This window comes from Coregonus lavaretus (genome assembly GCF_964263955.1).
Source record: "Coregonus lavaretus genome assembly, contig: HAP1_SCAFFOLD_770, whole genome shotgun sequence".
Lineage (NCBI taxonomy): Eukaryota > Metazoa > Chordata > Actinopteri > Salmoniformes > Salmonidae > Coregonus > Coregonus lavaretus.
In genome coordinates, this window is record NW_028156374.1 from 218,457 (window position 1) to 233,456 (window position 15,000).

A 15,000-nucleotide genomic window follows, 5' to 3' on the forward strand; every position below is an offset into this window, starting at 1 on the left:
CTAACCCAACTATTACCTAACTATTACCTAACCTAACTATTACCTAACTATTACCTAACTATTACCTAACCCAACTATTACCTAACTATTACCTAACCCAACTATTACCTAACTATTACCTAACTATTACCTAACTATGACCTAACCCAACTATGACCTAACCCAACTATGACCTAACTATTACCCAACTATTACCTAACTATTACTGAACCCAACTATTGCCTAACCTAACTATGACCTAACCTAACTATTACCTAACCTAACCTAACTATGACCTAACCCAACTATGACCTAACCTAACTATGACCTAACCCAACTATTACCTAACCCAACTATTTACTAACTATTACCTAACCCAACTATTACCTAACCCAACTATTACCTAACCCAACTATTACCTAACCCAACTATTACCTCACCCAACTATTACCTAAACCAACTATTACCTAAACCAACTATTACCTAAACCATCTATTACCTAATCCAACAAGACTCAGGTAATAACCTAACCCAACAAACTTAACATGTGTAAATATTTGCATGAACATAAGATTCAACAACTGAGACATAAACTGAACAAGTTCCACAGACATGTGACTAACAGAAATTGAATAATGTGTCCCTGAACAAAGGGGGGTCAAAATCAAAAGTAACAGTCAGTATCTGGTGTGGCCACCAGCTGCATTAAATACTGCAGTGCATCTCCTCCTCATGGACTGCACCAGATTTGCCTATTCTTGCTGTGAGATGTTACCCCACTCTTCCACCAAGGCACCTGCAAGTTCCCGGACATTTCTGGGGGAATGGCCCTAGCCCTCACCCTCCGATCCAACAGGTCCCAGACGTGCTCAATGGGATTGAGATCCAGGCTTTTCGCTGGCCATGGCAGAACACTGACATTCCTGTCTTGCAGGAAATCACGCACAGAACGAGCAGTATGGCTGGTGGCATTGTCATGCTGGAGGGTCATGTCAGGATGCGCCTGCAGGAAGCGTACCACATGAAGGAGGAGGGTGTCTTCCCTGTAACGCACAGCGTTGAGATTGCCTGCAATGACAATAAGCTCAGTCCAATGATGCTGTGACACACCGCCCCAGACCATGACGGACCCTCCACCTCCAAATCGATCCTGCTCCAGAGTACAGGCCTCGGTGTAACGCTCATTCCTTCGACGATAAACGCGAATCCGACCATCACCCCTGGTGAGACAAAACCACGACTCGTCAGTGAAGAGCACTTTTTGCCAATCCTGCCTGGTCCAGCGACGGTGGGTTTGTGCCCATAGGTGACGTTGTTGCCAGTGATGTCTGGTGAGGATCTGCCTTACAACAGGCCTACAAGCCCTCAGTCCAGCCTCTCTCAGCCTATTGCGGACAGTCTGAGCACTGATGGAGGGATTATGCGTTCCTGGTGTAACTCGGGCAGTTGTTGTTGCCATCCTGTACCTGTCCCGCAGGTGTGATGTTCAGATGTACCAATCCTGTGCAGGTGTTGTTACACGTGGTCTGCCACTGCGAGGACGATCAGCTGTCCATCCTGTCTCCCTGTAGCGCTGTCTTAGGCGTCTCACAGTACGGACATTGCAATTTATTGCCCTGGCCACATCTGCAGTCCTCATGCCTCCTTGCAGCATGCCTAAGGCAAGTTCACGCAGATGAGCAGGGACCCTGGGCATCTTTCTTTTGGTGTTTTTCAGAGTCAGTAGAAAGGCCTCTTTATTGTCCTAGGTTTTCATAACTGTGACCTTAATTGCCTACTGTCTGTAAGCTGTTAGTGACTTAACGACCGTTCCACAGGTGCATGTTCATTAATTGTTTATGGTTCATTGAACAAGCATGGGAAACAGTGTTTAAACCCTTTACAATGAAGATCTGTGAAGTTATTTTGATTTTTACGAATTATATTTGAAAGACAGGGTCCTGAAAAAGGGGCGTTTCTTTTTTTGCTGAGTTTATTACCTAAACCATCTATTACCTAACCCATCTATTACCTAAACCAACTATTACCTAAACCATCTATTACCTAAACCATCTATTACCTAAACCAACTATTACCTAACCCAACTATTACCTAACCCATCTATTAACTAACCCAACTATTACCTAAACCATCTATTACCTAAACCAACTATTACCTAAACCATCTATTACCTAACCCAACTATTACCTAAACCAACTATTACCTAAACCAACTATTACCTAACCCATCTATTACCTAAACCAACTATTACCTAACCCATCTATTACCTAAACCAACTATTACCTAAACCAACTATTACCTAAACCAAATATTACCTAACCCAACTATTACCTAACCCAACTATTACCTAACCCAACTATTACCTAAATCAACTATTACCTAAACCATCTATTACCTAACCCAACTATTACCTAACCCAACTATTACCTAAACCATCTATTACCTAACCCAACTATTACCTAACCCAACTATTACCTAAGCCAACTATTACTTAAACCAACTATTACCTAACCCAACTAATACCTAACTCATCTATTACCTAAACCAACTATTAACTAAACCATCTATTACCTAACCCAACTATTACCTAACCCAACTATTACCTAAACCATCTATTACCTAACCCAACTATTACCTAAACCATCTATTACCTAACCCAACTATTACCTAAACCAACTATTACCTAAACCATCTATTACCTAACCCAACTATTACCTAACCCAACTATTACCTAACCCAACTATTACCTAACCCAACTATTACTTAAATCAACTATTACCTAACCCAACTATTACCTAAACCATCTATTACCTAACCCAACTATTACCTAAACCATCTATTACCTAACCCAACTATTACCTAACCCAACTATTACTTAAACCAACTATTACCTAACCCAACTATTACCTAACCCAACTATTACCTAAACCAACTATTACCTAAACCATCTATTACCTAACCCAACTATTACCTAACCCAACTATTACCTAACCCAACTATTACTTAAACCAACTATTACCTAACCCAACTATTACCTAAACCATCTATTACCTAAACCAACTATTACCTAAAGCATCTATTACCTAACCCAACTATTACCTAACCCATCTATTACCTAAACCAACTATTACCTAAACCATATATTACCTAACCCATCTATTACCTAAACCAACTATTACCTAACCCATCTATTACCTAAACCAACTATTACCTAAACCAACTATTACCTAAACCAAATATTACCTAACCCAACTATTACCTAACCCAACTATTACCTAAACCAACTATTACCTAAACCAAATATTACCTAACCCATCTATTATCTAACCCAACTATTACCTAACCCAACTATTACCTAACCCAACTATTACCTAACCCAACTATTACCTAACCCAACTATTACCTAACTAATCTATTACCTAAACCAACTATTACCTAAACCAACTATTACCTAAACCATCTATTACCTAACCCAACTATTACCTAAACCATCTATTACCTAACCCAACTATTACCTAACGCAACTATTACCTAAACCATCTATTACCTAATCCAACTATTACCTAAACAATCTATTACCTAACCCAACTATTACCTAACCCATCTATTACCTAAACCAACTATTACCTAAACCATCTATTACCAAACCCATCTATTACCTAAACCAACTATTACCTAACCCATCTATTACCTTAACCAACTATTACCTAAACCAAATATTACCTAACCCAACTATTACCTAACCCAACTATTACCTAAACCAACTATTACCTAAACCATCTATTACCTAACCCAACTATTACCTAACCCAACTATTACCTAATCCAACTATTACTTAAACCAACTATTACCTAACCCAACTAATACCTAACTCATCTATTACCTAAACCAACTATTAACTAAACCATCTATTACCTAACCCAACTATTACCTAACCCAACTATTACCTAAACCATCTATTACCTAACCCAACTATTACCTAAACCATCTATTACCTAACCCAACTATTACCTAAACCAACTATTACCTAAACCATCTATTACCTAACCCAACTATTACCTAACCCAACTATTACCTAACCCAACTATTACCTAACCCAACTATTACTTAAACCAACTATTACCTAACCCAACTATTACCTAAACCATCTATTACCTAACCCAACTATTACCTAAACCATCTATTACCTAACCCAACTATTACCTAACCCAACTATTACTTAAACCAACTATTACCTAACCCAACTATTACCTAACCCAACTATTACCTAAACCAACTATTACCTAAACCATCTATTACCTAACCCAACTATTACCTAACCCAACTATTACCTAACCCAACTATTACTTAAACCAACTATTACCTAACCCAACTATTACCTAAACCATCTATTACCTAAACCAACTATTACCTAAAGCATCTATTACCTAACCCAACTATTACCTAACCCATCTATTACCTAAACCAACTATTACCTAAACCATCTATTACCTAACCCATCTATTACCTAAACCAACTATTACCTAACCCATCTATTACCTAAACCAACTATTACCTAAACCAACTATTACCTAAACCAAATATTACCTAACCCAACTATTACCTAACCCAACTATTACCTAAACCAACTATTACCTAAACCAAATATTACCTAACCCATCTATTACCTAACCCAACTATTACCTAACCCAACTATTACCTAACCCAACTATTACCTAACCCAACTATTACCTAACCCAACTATTACCTAACTAATCTATTACCTAAACCAACTATTACCTAAACCAACTATTACCTAAACCATCTATTACCTAACCCAACTATTACCTAAACCATCTATTACCTAACCCAACTATTACCTAACGCAACTATTACCTAAACCATCTATTACCTAATCCAACTATTACCTAAACAATCTATTACCTAACCCAACTATTACCTAACCCATCTATTACCTAAACCAACTATTACCTAAACCATCTATTACCAAACCCATCTATTACCTAAACCAACTATTACCTAACCCATCTATTACCTAAACCAACTATTACCTAAACCAACTATTACCTAAACCAAATATTACCTAACCCAACTATTACCTAACCCAACTATTACCTAAACCAACTATTACCTAAACCATCTATTACCTAACCCAACTATTACCTAACCCAAATATTACCTAACCCAACTATTACCTAACCCAACTATTACCTAACCCAACTATTACCTAACTCATCTATTACCTAAACCAACTATTACCTAAACCAACTATTACCTAAACCATCTATTACCTAACCCAACTATTACCTAACGCAACTACTACCTATACCATCTATTACCTAACCCAACTATTACCTAAACCATCTATTACCTAACCCATCTATTACCTAACCCAACTATTACCTAACCCAACTATTACCTAAACCAACTATTACCTAAACCATATATTACCTAACCCAATTATTACCTAACTCATCTATTACCTAAACCAACTATTACCTAAACCAACTATTACCTAAACCATCTATTACCTAACCCAACTATTACCTAAACCATCTATTACCTAACCCAACTATTACCTAAACCATCTATTACCTAACCCAACTATTACCTAACTCATCTATTACCTAAACCAACTATTACCTAAACCATCTATTACCTAACCCAACTATTACCTAAACCATCTATTACCTAACCCAACTATTACCTAAACCATCTATTACCTAACCCAACTATTACCTAACTCATCTATTACCTAACCCAACTATTACCTAAACCATCTATTACCTAACCCAACTATTACCTAACCCAACAATTACCTAAACCATCTATTACCTAACCCAACTGTTACCTAAACCATCTATTACCTAAACCAACTTTTACCTAAACCAAATATTACCTAACCCAACTATTACCTAACCCAACTATTACCTAACCCAACTATTACCTAACCCAACTATTACCTAAACCATCTATTACCTAACCCAACTATTACCTAACCCAACTATTACCTAACCCAACTATTACTTAAACCAACTATTACCTAACCCAACTATTACCTAACTCATCTATTACCTAAACCAACTATTACCTAAACCATCTATTACCTAACCCAACTATTACCTAACCCAACTATTACCTAAACCATATATTACCTAACCCAACTATTACCTAAACCATCTATTACCTAACCCAACTATTACCTAAACCAACTATTACCTAAACCATCTATTACCTAACCCAACTATTACCTAACCCAACTATTACCTAAACCAACTATTACCTAAACCATCTATTACCTAACCCAACTATTACCTAACCCAACTATTACCTAACCCAACTATTACTTAAACCAACTATTACCTAACCCAACTATTACCTAAACCATCTATTACCTAAACCAACTATTACCTAACCCATCTATTACCTAAACCAACTATTACCTAAACCATCTATTACCTAACCCATCTATTACCTAAACCAACTATTACCTAACCCATCTATTACCTAAACCAACTATTACCTAAACCAACTATTACCTAAACCAAATATTACCTAACCCAACTATTACCTAACCCAACGATTACCTAAACCAACGATTACCTAAACCATCTATTACCTAACCCAACTATTACCTAACCCAACTATTACCTAAACCAACTATTACCTAAACCATATATTACCTAACCCAACTATTACCTAACCCAACTATTACCTAACCCAACTATTACCTAACCCAACTATTACCTAACTCATCTATTACCTAAACCAACTATTACCTAAACCATCTATTACCTAACCCAACTATTACCTAAACCATCTATTACCTAACCCAACTATTACCTAACGCAACTATTACCTAAACCATCTATTACCTAACCCAACTATTACCTAAACCATATATTACCTAACCCATCTATTACCTAACCCAACTATTACCTAACCCAACTATTACCTAAACCAACTATTACCTAAACCATCTATTACCTAACCCAACTATTACCTAACCCAACTATTACCTAATCCAACTATTACTTAAACCAAATATTACCTAACCCAACTATTACCTAACCCAACTATTACCTAACTCATCTATTACCTAAACCAACTATTACCTAAACCAACTATTACCTAAACCATCTATTACCTAACCCAACTATTACCTAAACCATCTATTACCTAACCCAACTATTACCTAACCCAACTATTACCTAACTCATCTATTACCTAAACCAACTATTACCTAAACCAACTATTACCTAAACCATCTATTACCTAACCCAACTATTACCTAAACCATCTATTACCTAACCCATCTATTACCTAACCCAACTATTACCTAAACCATCAATTACCTAACCCAACTATTACCTAAACCATCTATTACCTAACCCAACTATTACCTAAAACCATCTATTACCTAAATCAACTATTACCTAAACCTCTGTACCTCTAAACCGTTGTCTCAAATATACATTGTGGAGGAATATTCTGCTTTAAAAAAAGAGAATTTGTGAGATGTTATTCAGAGTATCAGTATTCTATATCCACTACAGTACCTGCCATATAATAGAGGAGGTTAGGTCATTAAATAGAGCTAGCGCCTGTAGTAGAAGGCATAGCAACAGATTAGAGACTACTACCAACCTCCCAGTCTCATTTCCTAGCAAGGCTCTGAAAATAATACATCTTCCTCTAATCCATAGCCTCACACACTCTCATTCACACGTGCAGCATTTAAGGGCAACTGCGAGGTGGTGTCTATGACTGGTGGTGTGTATGACTGGTGGTGTGTATGACTGGTGGTGTGTATAACTGGTGGTGTGTATGACTGGTGGTGTGTATGACTGGTGGTGTGTATGACTGGTGGTGTGTATGACTGGTGGTGTGTATGACTGGTGGTGTGTATGACTGGTGGTGTGTATGACTGGTGGTGTGTATGACTGGTGGTGTGTATGACTGGTGGTGTGTATAACTGGTGGTGTGTATAACTGGTGGTGTGTATAACTGGTGGTGTGTATGACTGGTGGTGTGTATGACTGGTGGTGTGTATGACTGGTGGTGTGTATGACTGGTGGTGTGTATAACTGGTGGTGTGTATGACTGGTGGTGTGTATAACTGGTGGTGTGTATAACTGGTGGTGTGTATGACTGGTGGTGTGTATGACTGGTGGTGTGTATGGTGTGTATGACTGGTGGTGTGCATGACTGGTGGTGTCAGTTTTCCCCTGTTTCTCCAGCTCTCTTCTCTAACTGGCTTGATCCCTGTTTCTCCAGCTCTCTTCTCTAACTGGCTTGATCCCTGTTTCCCCAGCTCTCTCACCCAGCAGTCAGGCAGATCCTCCACATTGTTCCCTGAGCCCCTATGAACACCTAATCACAGGAGAGAGGCAGTAGTAGAGTAATATATGGACATTCATCAGACGCTTTTATCTAAAGTCATTTAAGAGTGAATATGTTCAGTTTATGTGGCCAATGTTGAAAACCAACCCACATTGAGGAGTAGGCCTACCATGCTCCAATTAGTCTACAACCACTGAGCACTTTGAATCGCTTAATTCCCTCCAGTTGATTTTCTGTGACCAGATATTATTATTTAACTTAATTCCCTCCAGTTGATTTGACCAGATATTGTTATTTAACTTACTTATCATCCCTAACTATTCATTAATCATGATATCTGTCAATTGTCTTCCTGTTTTTACAGATATTTAATCCCCCCCCCCCCACACCCCAGGTTACCCGACATAGCTTCTCTACTAACCAATCACACGCCACTGTTCAGTATGGTAGATCAGATCTCTGCTATAGGAAGAGAGGGGTGTCAGACAACAGAAAGACAACCACTCACACACTCTGATGTCTGCTTCTGTCCTGTCGTCTCTGGATGAGAAATACCACAATATACAGTACCAGTCAAAAGTTTGGACACACCTACTCATTCAAGTGTTTTTCCTTATTTGTACTGTTTTCTACATTGTAGAATGATAGTGAAGACATCAAAACTATGAAATAACACATGGAATCATATAGTAACCAAAAAAGTGTTAAACAAATCAATTCTTCAAAGTAGCCACCCTTTGCCTTGATGACAGCTTTGCACACTCTTGGCATTCTCTCAACCAGCTTCATGAGGAATGCTTTTCCAACAGTCTTGAAGGAGTTCCCACATATGCTGAGCACTTGTTGGCTGCTTTTCCTTCACTCTGCGGTCAAACTCATCCCAAACCATCTCAATTGGGTTGAGGTCAGGTGGTTGTGGAGGCCAGGTCATCTGATGCAGCACTCCATCACTCTCATTTTTGGTCAAATAGCCCTTACACAGCCTGGAGGTGTGTTTTGGGTCATTGTCCTGTTGAAAAACAAATGATAGTCCCACTAAGCGCAAACCAGATGGGATGGCATATCGCTGCAGAATACTGTCGTAGCCATGCTGGTTAAGTGTGCCTTGAATTCTAAATAAATCACAGACAGTGTCACCAGCAAATCACCCCCACACCATCAAACCTCCTCCTCCATGCTTCATGGTGGGAACCACACATGCAGAGATCATCCGTTCACTTACTCTGCGTCTCACAAAGACACGGCGGTTGGAACCAAAAATCTCAAATTTGGACTCATCAGACCAAAGGACAGATTTCCACCGGTCTAATGTCCTTTGCTTGTGTTTCTTGGCCCAAGCAAATCTCTTCTTATTATTGGTGTCCTTTAGTAGTGGTTTCTTTGCAGAAATTTGACCATGAAGGCCTGATTCACGCAGTCTCCTCTGAACAGTTGATGTTGAGATGTGTCTGTTACTTGAACTCTGTGAAGCATTTATTTGGGCTGCAATCTGAGGTGCAGTTAACTCTAATGAACTTATCCTCTGCAGCCATTCCTGTGGCGGTCCTCATGAGAGCCAGTTTCATCATAGCGCATGATGGTTTTTGCGATTGCACTTGAAGAAACGTTCAATGTTTTTGAAATTTTCTGGATTGACTGACCTTCATGTCTTAAAGTAATGATGGCCTGTTGTTTCTCTTTGCTTATTTGATCTGTTCTTGCCATAATATGACCTTGGTCTTTAACCAAATAGGGCTGTCTTCACTATACCAACCCTACCTTGTTACAACACAACTGATTGGCTCATACGCATTAAGAAGGAAAGAAATTCCACAAATTAACTTTTAACAAGGCACACCTGTTAATTGAAATGCATTCCAGGTGACTACCTCATGAAGCTGGTTGAGAGAATGCCAAGACTGTGCAAAGCTGTCATCAAGGCAAAGGGGTGGTTACTTTGAAGACTCTAAAATCTAAAATATATTTAGATTTGTTTAACACTTTTTGGGTTATTATATGATTCCATATGTGTTATTTCATAGTTTTGATGTCTTCACTATTATTCTACAATGTAGAAAATAGTAAAAATTAAGAAAAACCCTTGAATGAGTAGGTGTGTCCAAACTTTTGACTGGTACTGTCCAAATAATAAAAGACACTGGAACACAGTTGAGGGGAACAGCACACATGGTGACAGTCGGTGACAGTGAAGGAAACAGCACACACAGTGACAGTCGGTGACAGTGAAGGAAACAGCACACATGGTGACAGTCGGTGACAGTGAACAAAACAGCACACACAGTGACAGTCAGTGACAGGGATGAAAACAGCACACACAGTGACAGTCGGTGACAGTGAAGGAAACAGCACACACGGTGACAGTCGGTGACAGTGAAGGAAACAGCACACATGGTGACAGTCGGTGACAGTGAAGCGCTCTTTGACACATTTCAGGCTCTTCTCTCACAAAACGCATCTGACACACACGTGTCAGAGACAGCACAGAGCCATCTACACAGCTGCTCTAAAGTGACACCAGACAACTGAGACAGACAGACGGACGGACAGACAGACAGACAGACAGACAGACAGACAGACAGACAGACAGACAGACAGACAGACAGACAGACAGACAGACAGACAGACAGACAGACAGACAGACAGACAGACAGACAGACAGACAGACAGACAGACAGACAGACAGACAGACAGACAGACAGACAGACAGAGGGAGAAGGAAGGGGATTAAAGATAAATACCAGAACAGGAGTAGGGACGTTTCCTTTGGGGCTGGTGACTATGCTGTTTGTCTGTGGTGTCTGGGGCTGTGCAGGGAGAGGGGAGACAACACAGGGTTAACAACAGGGCATACTGTAGATGGATGATGGGCCGTGGTGGTGAAAGGGTTAACACAAATAGACCTGGGTTTAAATACTATTCTAAAACCTTCATTGAGTGTTTTCTCTACCTCGATCATTGTTTGACCAGATGATGAGATAAGTGATGGTTTTAGCTGGCATGGAGGGAGAGGTCAAATACAATAGAGTGATGGGTTAATACACAGTATCACAGTGGTTCAAAGGAAACAGAGCAGCAGTGAGGGTTAAGCAGTGTGTTACTATAGCAGTGTTAACCATGGAGAAGAGGCCTTGAGACAGAGAGAGAGAGACAGAGAGAGAGAGAGAGAGAGAGAGAGAGAGAGAGAGAGAGAGAGAGAGAGAGAGAGACAGAGAGAGAGAGAGAGAGAGAGACAGAGAGAGACACACAGAGAGAGAGAGACACAGCGAGAGAGAGAGCGAGAGAGAGAGAAGAAGAGAGAGAATGGAGAGAGCAGGAGAGAGAGCAAGAGAGGGTTCACACACACAAAGCTATCAGAGTGAAAATTGCTATAGCGCCAGAGCTGACAGACAGACAGACATAAATCCACATCTATAGAAAATCACACTCACACACAAATCAACCAAACCACAGCTCAGACAAAGCCTTAATCACCCAAAGGCTCAATCACCCAAAGCCTCAATCACCCAAAGCCTCAATCACCAACCATCAGATCTTCCTATGTGGTAGCTTGATCATCCACAACATACACAAAGACACACAGAGTTCCTTCTCTAAAGCTTTTTCGTAAAAGCCTGTTTGAAATGCCAATATCAGTCTGAATCATCTTTCCAGCTGCAGAGATCCTCAGAGCATAGAGATATCATAGAGACCACTAAGATGAGATGCCATTTAGATGACTATATTCATGTCTATGGTTAGAGTTCCACTGGGACATCTCTGTGTAAAGTGTCAGGCAAAGGTCCTTAGAGCATAGAGATACACTGAGATGAGATGCCATAGAGGTGACTGTATTCAGCTCAACTAGGATATCTGTGGTGTGAGAACCAGTCCTTTCTCCAGAGGACACTCACAACATCAACACCAACACTAAGAGCAGTCCGGGGAAAAGCCATCTTCAGTAGGGAAACACTGGGGGTGTACATGGCTGGGGTGGGGTTAGGCAGATGAACTGAACTCCAAGATCATTAGACGAGAGAAAAGGGTTGAAATATAAAAAGCTGTTCCAAGTAAGCCTTGAGCAAACTGAAGACTGGAGGAAAAGTGGTTGAGAACGAGTGGAGAGAGACTGGCTGGAGGTATGATGGAGAGGTGCAGGGAGAGGGACTGGCTGGAGGTATGATGGAGAGGTGCAGGGAGAGGGACTGGCTGGAGGTATGATGGAGAGGTGCAGGGAGAGGGACTGGCTGGAGGTATGATGGAGAGGTGCAGGGAGAGGGAGGGATGGAGGTATGATGGAGAGGTACAGGGAGAGGGAGGGATGGAGGTATGATGGAGAGGTGCAGGGAGAGGGACTGGCTGGAGGTATGATGGAGAGGTGCAGGGAGAGGGACTGGCTGGAGGTATGATGGAGAGGTGCAGGGAGAGGGACTGGCTGGAGGTATGATGGAGAGGTGCAGGGAGAGGGAGGGATGGAGGTATGATGGAGAGGTACAGGGAGAGGGACTGGCTGGAGGTATGATGGAGAGGTACAGGGAGAGGGAGGGATGGAGGTATGATGGAGCGGTGCAGGGAGAGGGACTGGCTGGAGGTATGATGGAGAGGTGCAGGGAGAGGGACTGGCTGGAGGTATGATGGAGAGGTACAGGGAGAGGGACTGGCTGGAGGTATGATGGAGAGGTACAGGGAGAGGGACTGGCTGGAGGTATGATGGAGAGGTGCAGGGAGAGGGAGGGATGGAGGTATGATGGAGAGGTGCAGGGAGAGGGACTGGCTGGAGGTATGATGGAGAGGTACAGGGAGAGGGACTGGCTGGAGGTATGATGGAGAGGTGCAGGGAGAGGGACTGGCTGGAGGTATGATGGAGAGGTGCAGGGAGAGGGACTGGCTGGAGGTATGATGGAGAGGTGCAGGGAGAGGGACTGGCTGGAGGTATGATGGAGAGGTGCAGGGAGAGGGACTGGCTGGAGGTATGATGGAGAGGTGCAGGGAGAGGGAGGGATGGAGGTATGATGGATAGGTGCAGGGAGAGGGAGGGATGGAGGTATGATGGAGAGGTGCAGGGAGAGGGACTGGCTGGAGGTATGATGGAGAGGTACAGGGAGAGGGACTGGCTGGAGGTATGATGGAGAGGTGCAGGGAGAGGGACTGGCTGGAGGTATGATGGAGAGGTACAGGGAGAGGGAGGGATGGAGGTATGATGGAGAGGTGCAGGGAGAGGGACTGGCTGGAGGTATGATGGAGAGGTGCAGGGAGAGGGAGGGATGGAGGTATGATGGAGAGGTACAGGGAGAGGGACTGGCTGGAGGTATGATGGAGAGGTACAGGGAGAGGGAGGGATGGAGGTATGATGGAGAGGTGCAGGGAGAGGGACTGGCTGGAGGTATGATGGAGAGGTACAGGGAGAGGGAGGGATGGAGGTATGATGGAGAGGTGCAGGGAGAGGGACTGGCTGGAGGTATGATGGAGAGGTGCAGGGAGAGGGAGGGATGGAGGTATGATGGAGAGGTGCAGGGAGAGGGACTGGCTGGAGGTATGATGGAGAGGTACAGGGAGAGGGAGGGATGGAGGTATGATGGAGAGGTGCAGGGAGAGGGAGGGATGGAGGTATGATGGAGAGGTACAGGGAGAGGGGGGGTGGAGGTATGATGGAGAGGTGCAGGGAGAGGGAGGGATGGAGGTATGATGGAGCGGTGCAGGGAGAGGGACTGGTTGGAGGTATGATGGAGAGGTACAGGGAGAGGGAGGGATGGAGGTATGATGGAGAGGTGCAGGGAGAGGGACTGGCTGGAGGTATGATGAAGAAGTGCAGGGAGAGGGAGGGATGGAGGTATGATGGAGAGGTGCAGGGAGAGGGAGGGATGGAGGTATGATGGAGAGGTGCAGTGAGAGGGACTGGCTGGAGGTATGATGGAGAGGTGCAGGGAGAGGGACTGGCTGGAGGTATGATGGAGAGGTGCAGTGAGAGGGACTGGCTGGAGGTATGATGGAGAGGTGCAGGGAGAGGGACTGGCTGGAGGTATGATGGAGAGGTGCAGGGAGAGGGAGGGATGGAGGTATGATGGAGAGGTGCAGGGAGAGGGACTGGCTGGAGGTATGATGAAGAGGTGCAGGGAGAGGGAGGGATGGAGGTATGATGGAGAGGTGCAGGGAGAGGGAGGGATGGAGGTATGATGGAGAGGTGCAGGGAGAGGGACTGGCTGGAGGTATGATGGAGAGGTACAGGGAGAGGGGGGGTGGAGGTATGATGGAGAGGTGCAGGGAGAGGGAGGGATGGAGGTATGATGGAGCGGTGCAGGGAGAGGGACTGGTTGGAGGTATGATGGAGAGGTACAGGGAGAGGGAGGGATGGAGGTATGATGGAGAGGTGCAGGGAGAGGGAGGGATGGAGGTATGATGGAGAGGTGCAGGGAGAGGGACTGGCTGGAGGTATGATGGAGAGGTGCAGGGAGAGGGAGGGATGGAGGTATGATGGAGAGGTACAGGGAGAGAGAGGGATGGAGGTATGATTGAGAGGTACAGGGAGAGGGACTGGCTGGAGGTATGATGGAGAGGTGCAGGGAGAGGGACTGGCTGGAGGTATGATGGAGAGGTGCAGGGAGAGGGACTGGCTGGAGGTATGATGGAGAGGTACAGGGAGAGGGACTGGCTGGAGGTATGATGGAGAGGTGCAGGGAGAGGGACTGGCTGGAGGTATGATGA

At 43.0% G+C, this 15,000-nt stretch overlaps 1 protein-coding gene across 1 annotated transcript in view; it reads right to left on the bottom strand.

The window, feature by feature from the left end:
- LOC311126429 (calcium/calmodulin-dependent protein kinase type II subunit beta-like) overlaps nucleotides 1-15,000 on the bottom strand; it is a gene marked incomplete at both ends in the record, with an annotated part of 42,938 nt that overhangs the window by 21,162 nt on the left and 6,776 nt on the right. Inside the window, one exon of the mRNA XM_084200430.1 lies at nucleotides 11,061-11,126. Coding sequence (XP_084056556.1) covers nucleotides 11,061-11,126 — 66 coding nt within the window. The remainder of the gene's footprint in view (nucleotides 1-11,060; nucleotides 11,127-15,000) is intronic.